This window comes from Symphalangus syndactylus, chromosome 12 (genome assembly GCF_028878055.3).
Source record: "Symphalangus syndactylus isolate Jambi chromosome 12, NHGRI_mSymSyn1-v2.1_pri, whole genome shotgun sequence".
NCBI lineage: Eukaryota > Metazoa > Chordata > Mammalia > Primates > Hylobatidae > Symphalangus > Symphalangus syndactylus.
Genome location: NC_072441.2, coordinates 53,617,459 through 53,626,381, shown reverse-complemented (window position 1 = coordinate 53,626,381; position 8,923 = coordinate 53,617,459). Strand labels below are relative to the sequence as shown.

General features: G+C 40.8%; 1 protein-coding gene across 6 annotated transcripts in view; it reads left to right on the top strand.

The window, feature by feature from the left end:
* The first annotated feature begins 31 nt into the window (after nucleotides 1-31).
* SASS6 (SAS-6 centriolar assembly protein) overlaps nucleotides 32-8,923 on the top strand; it is a 53,820-nt gene continuing 44,928 nt past the window's right edge. For 2 of the 6 annotated variants that reach the window (XM_063625584.1, XM_063625587.1), the window contains exons 1-2: nucleotides 32-206; nucleotides 7,163-7,223. In XM_063625584.1, coding sequence (XP_063481654.1) covers nucleotides 142-206; nucleotides 7,163-7,223 — 126 coding nt within the window. In that variant the 5' untranslated portion in view covers nucleotides 32-141. Of the gene's footprint in view, nucleotides 207-6,329; nucleotides 6,455-7,162; nucleotides 7,224-8,923 lie in introns of those variants that run through there. The other 4 variants (XM_063625589.1, XM_063625585.1, XM_063625586.1 and 1 more) reach the window with 4 other exon arrangements.

Sequence of the window (8,923 nt, the reverse complement as noted above, 5' to 3'; positions counted from 1 at the left end):
CCTCGTTTTTCTCTCCCCGCCTCCTCCGCAGAAGCCGAGCGCCAAACTCAAACTCTATCAGGACCCGGACGTCTCTCAGGCTAGTTCCGAGGGCCGGGCCTGTTGGGCTTTTCCGCACACCAGCCGGGGCAGCGAGCCAACATGAGCCAAGTTCTGTTCCACCAACTAGTCCCGTTGCAGGTGAAATGCAAAGACTGCGAGGAGAGGTAAGGTCCGCGTCCTCCAGTGCCCGCGGGTGGCGGTTGGGGTCTGGCCAATGGGGAAAGATGGCGGTTCTGGCCAGTGGGATCCGCCTTGTACCCAGGTGTCGAGTCGGCCTCTCTAGGAAGCGGATGGGGAACCCAGAGGGCCCGGTGGTTACCTCTCTCACCAAGTCGGCCGTTGCAGAGGGGACTGGAAGAAGGGTGTGAGGAATTAGGAAGCCGGCTCACATCAAGTTAATGTCAAAAACCCTACCTATGAACGGAATCGTGAAGATTATAGCCCTACTGTTTCCTTTTGACAGATAAAAACTCTGGCCCAGAGAAGTTAAAAAAATTTACGTGAAGGCTCGCAGCCAGTTCATGGCAGGGTCAGCACTAGAACTCAGGCCTTGGCTCCGAGCCTTTCGCCCCGTTCTCTTTTGAAGTATGTTGGCAGTAAAGTTCAACTTTTAAAAACCTACCAATTTGGTAGCGTACTTTGGCTCTTCACATCAGTCGCTTTAAAAAAGTAAATTACATTTAACCGACTAAAAATGAGAAAATCAGAACCGTCATTAATTCATTCAGTAAATATTGCCTCCTTGTAAAACACCTTACTGGGCACTGGGAATACAGTGGTTAGGAAAAACAGTCCTTTTCTCCATGGAGTTTACAATCACTGGAGAAAATAAAGACCAGTCGCACAGAGAAGTGCAACTTTGATTAAGGAGGTGGTATTATTGGGACGTAAATAGATTTGACCAGAGGTCAGGGGACTTAAATTTTTTTCTCAGTTCTAACACTCAATGGTTGTCTCTTTTTTCTCTGAACGTTCTCTCCTCATTTGTAAAATTGTTACAACATGCGTATTCACGTGTTTATAATGAGGATCAGGTGTGAAATCGTATGCGTATTCACGTGTTTCTAATGAGGATCAGGTGTGAAATCGTATGTGAAAACTAAGTAGTGTACAAATGTAACAAAAAATGAAGACATTGCCTTATTGAGTGGCCAGTAATGTCAAACTGTAGTATATATAATTCGGAATTCAGTCAAAAATCAATGGCAAGCCGGTCAAGGAGATGGTACCAAAACCAGCAGCTGCATATGGAGAGCTGTAGGTTTAGTTGATCGTTCTTTTAATGCTGTCCAGTATGGTAGCCACTAGCCACATGTGGTTATTAGACATTTGAAATGGGGCTTATCTGAATTGTGCTTTACATATGAAAATGCACGTTGGATTTTTAAGACTTACTATGAAAAAAGAATGTAAAATATCTGAATTTTTATATTATGTGTTAAATGGCAATATTTTGGGGTATATTGGGTTAAATACAATGTATTATTAAAATTAATTTCACCTGCTTTTAAAATTGTTTTTTAAATGTGACTTCTAGAAAATTTAAAAGTAGGCTAGGTGTGGTGGCTCACACCTGTAGTCCCAGCACTTTAAGAGGCCAAGACGGGAGGATTGCTTGAGCCTAAGCTTGAGGTTACAGTGAGCCATGATTGCGCCACTGTACTCCAGCCTGGGTGGCAGAGCGAGATCCTGTCTCTGGAAAAAAAAAAAAGAAAAAGAAAAAAATTAAAATTACATACCTGGCTCGCATTTGTGGCTTACATTGTATCTCCGTTGGACAACACTGTTCTAGAATGATTATAGAAAGATAAAGGAGGTCATGACTTTGGTTTCAATATGGAAACTCCTAGATGGTCTCTTTCTGGTTACATTGCCATCACAGTTAATCTTAAAACTCAATTTCTCTGCTTAGAAACCTTTAATATATTCCTATTATCTGTATAATAGGGGTCAGCAAACTGGAGCACATGGGCCAGATGGCTCACTGTTTTCGTAAATAAACTTTTCTTGGAACACAACCATGCTCATTTGTTTACATATTGTAGCTGCTTTTGCACAGGAAGGGCAGAGATGAGTAACTGTGACAGAGACCTTATGGCCTGCAAAGCCTAAAATATTTGCTGTCTGGCCCTTTACAGAATAATTTGGTGATCCTTGACCTATAGGAAGAACAACCCAGACTCTCTCTCTTCCTCTCTCTCTCTCTCTTTTTTTTTTTTTTTCCTCTGGACAGAGTCTCGCTCTGTTGCCCAGACTGGAGTATAGTAGCACGATTACAGCTCACTGCAGCCTTGACCTCCTGGGCCCAAGGGTTCCTGCCACCTTAGCCTCCTGAGTAGCTGCAGTTACAGGCGCATACCACCATGCCTGGCTTTTTTTTGTTTTTAATTTAATTTAATAGAGACGGGGTCTCCCTGTATTGCCCAGGCTGGTCTTGAACGCCTGGGCTCAAGTGATCCTCTCACCCTAGCCTCCCAAAATGCGGGGATTATAGGCGTGAGCCACCACGCCCAGCCCAGACGCCTTGGTTGAGTATTTGAGGCCAGTTCCGCTCAACAAATATTGGCAAATGTCTGCTGTGTCTCAGGAACTGTCCTAAGTGTGGAGGATGTAAATACGCACACAACCATGCTCATTTGTTTACATATTGTAGCTGCTTTTGCACAGGAAGGGCAGAGATGAGTAACTGTGACAGAGACCTTATGGCCTGCAAAGCCTAAAATATTTGCTGTCTGGCCCTTTACAGAATAATTTGGTGATCCTTGACCTTCCCCTCCCCGTCCCTAACAACAACAAAAGCCAACAAAAACCTGTTTTCATTCTGTCCCTCAAGGAACTCACATTTTAATAGGGGAAATAAAAAGATTTTCCTTGGACAGGCACCATAGCACAGATTAGGAGTTCAGGCTCTGGAGCCAGATTGCCTGGGTTTAAGTCCCAGTTCTGCCACTTAATTGACGGATCTTGTACAGTTTCCGTCTCTGTGGCTCATCTTTAAGTTGATGGTAATAACAGTACCTACTTCATGGTATTATGAGAATGGAATGAATTATTACATATGAACTGCTTACAACAGTGACTACAGCATAATAAATATTCACTAAATTTTAGGTATTAATGTGTGACAAATGCGTAAAGTAATGTAAGTACACTAAAGTCAGAGAAGAAGGAAATTCAGTTGAGGACAGTGGTAATGATCAGGGAACTTCATCTGGTGGAAAATTATGCAAAATTTTGGAGCCCATGATTTGACACTAATCTGCCTTTTCAGTTTTGTTTCCTAAGCTTATCTCTCCAATATAAAAGTCATACAAGCATTCTTGTTACCTTGTGAATGTACCTGATACTCATTCTATACTATTACCCCTGCTGTCCTTGTGCCTCAAATGCTTTTTTCTTTCATAACTTTCAGGTGTGTCTTAAATCCTTTCACTATGAGGACCCTCCAAAGTTGAAATGAATTGCCATTATTCAGTTACTAGATAGTGTGGTGTAGGTGAAAGATCTGAGTTTTCATTTGGGCTCTGTAATGTGACCTTAAACCATTATTTGGGCCTTAAGTTCTTCTTTTGTAAAATAGATAATATTTACTTATCAAGATTATTGTTAAATAAGATGATATATGTAGAATACCTGGCAGGTACTCAGTAGCGTTGGTAACCCTTCCCTCCCCTCTCATGGAGCCCTAAAATGCAATCAGAAGCAAATCTAGCAAAAAGTCATTAATCTCATCTCAATTTGAGGACAGAGACCATGGTTTTTTTTGTTTTGTTTCTGTCATCCTATGTCCAAAAACTATTTTTCCTTTTTTTTTTTTTTTAGACAGAGGCTGTCACTCTGTTGCCCAGGCTAGAGTGTTGTGGCATAATCATGGCTAATTGTAATCTCAAACTCTTGGGCTTAAGCTCTCCTCCTGCTTCAGCCTCCAGAGTAGCTGAAACTATAGGCATGCACTACCATGCCTGGCTCATTTTATAAATTTCTTGTAGAGAGAGGATTTTGCTATGTTGCCCATGCTGGTCTTGAACTCCTGGCCTCAGGTGATCCTCCCACCTCAGCTTCCCAAAGTGCTGGGATTACGGATGTGAGCCACTGTGCCAGGCGCCTGGACCATGTTTATTTCTGTTTGTATCCCTAGCACCTGGCACAATACCTGGCTTAAAGTACCTTTTATTTGTTTGATTGATAGTTTAAGGGCACAGCTACTGGGTGTCAGAGATGGCCTAGAATCCAGTTGTGCTAAAGCAAGCCTGATGTTTAGCATACTTTTTGTTTAAAAGAACTCATAGCTAAATCTAATGTCATTAGTATTAGACATCTATTGAGTATGACATCTATTGAGATGAGAAATAACATTTTATTGAGTTTTTATTGTTTTATATTGCTCTTATGACATTAACCATTATAAGGGAAAAAATAAGGTTTGTGATTTTGGTTAGCATATATTCTGAAAGCTTGTATTTTTCTACAACATATTTCTAGGGATGTTTTTTAACTAAGCATGGGGGATTCGTTTAATTTATAGGCCTTCCATTTTTTCTTTCAACATCTAATGTATATAGGCATTTGGAATATATGCAACAATATCATTAATATGATTGGTAAATTGTCATAGTAATATAACTCTTCCAGGATTATGTATAGAACACTTTGATAAGTGGATTCTTGTACTTTTTGCAAATGTGTGAAGTATGACAGGACTTTTAAAACTGTAAAGCACCGTCTAGGTGCAGTGGCCCACGCCTGTACTGCTATCACTTTGGGAGGCTGAGGTGGGCAGATCACATGAGGTCAGGAGTTTGAGACCAGCCTGGCCAACATGGCGAAACCCCATCTCTACTAAAAAATACGAAAATTAGCCAGGTGTGGTGTTGTGCCCCTGTAAACCCAGCTACTCAGGAGGCTGAGGCAGGAGAACCATTCGAATCTGGGAGGCGGAGGTTGCAGTGAGCCGAGATCACACCATTGCACTCCAGCCTGGGTGACAGAGCTAGACTCTGTCTCAAAAAACTAAATAATTAAAATAAAAATAAATAAAACTGTAAAGCACCATAAAAAGTTAAATACCAACTGCAGTATCATACCACTATGGCATTTATACTAGAGAAAACTTCAGAAGATGAAAACCAAACATAATGATGTAGAGCTAAAAAGGTTTTCACAAACCTTCTAGTTGAATCCACTTATCTTACAAGTTAGGAAACTGAGTCCCCCCCCCCCCCCGCCACCCACCACCAAGAAAGCTTCATCTTGCTGTGTTGCCCAGACTGGACTTGAACCCCTGGGCTCAAGCTATCCTCCTGCCTCTCAGCCTCTGAAGTAGCCAGCACTACAGGTGGGAGGCACTGTGCCCAGCTCAGGAAAGCTTAAATGGAATTGGAGTAACACTCTAATCTGTTTCACATGCGTTGCTTTAGATACTAGAAAAATAGGAACAGTGTATTCTCTTGTTTTGAAAATAGTTCTTCCTTTCTCCTGTAAACCAGTGCTTCTTGTTCCTTTTCAGAAAACAGATACAAGTTATGAGGTAACATTTAACTTTACTGTACAAATGGAGATTTAGCATCCAGTCATATGTTCAACAAGAAACTTAACTAAAATGACACATTTTAAACCCATATAAAATTACAAGTCAGCATTAAAAAATCTAAACAGTTGAATCTAGCCTTGATCAACTGTTTCCAAGTTTTTCTATCAATACTCAATTGCTGTTTATACTTTTTACTTGTGTAGTAGATAAGCAATAGTGTGGAAAAGGTTTAAAAGAAGTCCTTAGAAGAAAAACTTAAAATTGAACAAATTCTATTTGTTAGTTTACTTTTTTCTACCTGCACATCAAAGAAAGGCCATTGTTATTTAATTCTGGCAGAATAGTTTGAGAAGTACTTGTGCATAGGTATTTTTTACTAATTTCTCCCCTTATTTTCTGAATTATATAAGCATTTGTGCTCTATTTGATTAATGTTTATGAGCACTTTCACTTATATACCTCTGTCCAATTCCGGATTCTGTAAGATACAGCATAGGATGTGGAACACTGTGTTCTCTCCCTCTCAGGGCTTAGAGTTACTTTACTCAAGGATAAGATAGGTGTAATAAACTTGTTGATAGTACTTCTGTGGTTTTATTACATAAAGAATATATTAAGCAGATTTAATTTGTGGCTGTGAAAATACGTTTTTGTATGAATAAATGTAGGGAATATGTTATTTCCTTGATTTTAAGCATTCAAAGCATTCTAATATTACTTCACATATTAAGTTTTTATTTTAATTTTTTTTTTTTTGGAGACAGGGTCTCACTCTGTTGCCCAGGCTGGTGTGCAGTGGTGCAGTATTGGCTCACTGCAGCCTCTGCCTACCAGGTTCCAGCATTTCTCCCACCTCAGCCTCCCAAATAGCTGGGACTACAGGTGGGTGCCACCACGCCTGGCTAGTTTTTGTATTTTTTGTAGAGATGAGGTTTTGCCGTGTTAACAGGCTGGTCTCCAACCCTTGACCTCAAGTGATCTGCCTGCTTCAGCCACCCAAAGTGCCAGGATTACAGGTGTGAGCCACTGCGACGGGCCACATACTAAGTTTTTAAAATGGAATCAGTCTCTCATAAATCAGTTTGATTACATGACATGGTAATTTTTTAATGTGAAAAGTTGTTACTAAATTGGTGGTTTTTCTAGATGTTATTTTAGAATCAGGGCAGTAAGGATATGCGAGGTTGTTACCTCATTTAATCCTCCAAACATCCCCATTTTACAGTTGAAAAGTTACTAAATTGATGGTTTGTCTTTCAATAGATGTTATTTTACAATCAGGGCAGCAAAGTCGTATCAGACTAGTGCTAGGCACTCCACAGTGTTTATTTCATTTAATCCTCACGATATCCCCATTTTACAGGTGAGAAAAATTTAGTTTTAGGTTAAACACGGCTAGATTACTCACTAGTGGAACAAGAAGAAATTAAGCTTCAAATCCAGTGTGCTTTTCAAACTTCTGTTCATATGTTAGAGAACATCTGTGGAAAGTCTTGTCGCTTAAGACTGAAAACTTTAGTTGATACAAATGATAGTGATAACTCATTTCGTGTGAATGTTTCTGATGGTTGGGTATGTCTTTTCATACAGGAGAGTAAGTATAAGAATGAGCATTGAACTACAATCAGTTTCTAATCCAGTTCACAGAAAGGTTGGTATTTAGTTCTTTTTTGAAATATCATTTCGGTACGTTGTAGATAATTAGTTTCGTTCTTTAAGAATGTGACATCTTTTATTGCATTTATTTTGCTTTTAAATTTTGGGCTATTTTGTAACTGTTGGAAATCAAGGGTGGTGGAATCTACTGAAACAACTGAAGGATAATTATACTATATACTTCTTTTTTTTTTTTTTTGAGATGGAGTCTTGCTCTGTCGCCAGGCTGGAGTGCAGTGGCACAATCTCGGCTCACTTGCCTTCTGGGTTCAAACAATTCTCCTGCCTCAGCCTCCCAAGTAGCTGGGGCTACAGGCGTGTACCACCACGCCCAGCTAATTTTTGTATTTTTAGTAGAGACGGGGTTTCACCATGTTGGCCAGGATGGTCTCTATCTCTTGACCTCGTGATCCACCCACCTCGGCCTCCCAAAGTGCTGAGATTACAGGCGTGAACCACTGTGCCCGGCCTATACCATGTATTTCTAAAACATACGTGAAAAATTGGGGATTGGGGTGACAGTCTCCTTAGATTTGCCCAGTGCACTTAGAAGTTGCATATTATATATATATATTTACGTATATATAAAAATATCTTTTATTGCTGTTGGTCATACACACACACACACACACACACACACACACACACTGCTGCCTTATAGAATTGGCATTTCACGGTGTAAATGTAAAAACAATAAACCGAAGTACTGCAGGGAGATATTTGTGAATCTTTTACTTTATGTTTTGAAGAGAGGCATTTAGAGGATCAGTCTCATATAACCTTCAAAAGTGTGAGTCATTAACAGAACTAAGGATATAGAATAGAGCAGGGGTCCCCAACCCCCTGGCCACTTACTGGTACGGTCTGTGGCCTGTTAGGAGCCAGGCTGCACAGCAGGAGGTGAGTGGCAGGCAGGCAAGCGAGTGTTACCTCCTACAATCCGCCTCCTGTCAGATCAGTGGTGGCATTCCAGTCTCATAGGAGTGCAAACCCTATTGTGAACTGTACATGCAAGGGATCTCAGCTGTATGCTCCTTATGAGAATCTAATGCCTGATCTGAGGTGGAAGTTTCATCCAGAAACCATCCTTCACTCCCCAATTCTTGGAAAAATTGTCTTCTACAAAGCTGGTTTCTAGTGCCAAAAAGGTTGGGGGCAACTGGAACAGAGGACTGAGAAATACAGCATCTGTGCCAAGGGCAGTGCCTCACACCTGTAATCCCAGCGCTTTGGGAGGCTGAAGTAGGCAGATTGCTTGAGCCAGGAGTTTGAAACCAATGTAGGCAACATGGTGAAATCCCATCTCTACAAAAAAATACACAAATTAGCTGAATGTGGTGGCACACTCCTGTAGTTCAAGCTACTTGAGAGGCTGAGGTGGAAGGATCACTCGAGCCTGGGAGATGGAGGCTGCAGTGAGCTGCGAGGGTGCCACTGCAACCCAGACTGGGTGACAGAGCAAGACCCCATGTCAAAAAACACTGAAATATAGCATCTGTTTTCTGTGTGCCATAGCTTTCCCTGAACACATTCAAGGACCTAGTAGTATTAGTAGTACCTTTGGTTTTTTAAGTAGCATCCTGGGTGAATTTCAGGAAGTACTTAAATAGAAGCTGCTTAAGAACAAGGCATTCTGAGGCAGAGCAGGTGCCTAAATTACTAATTTTCCAGGGTAGAGATGATATATTATACTTC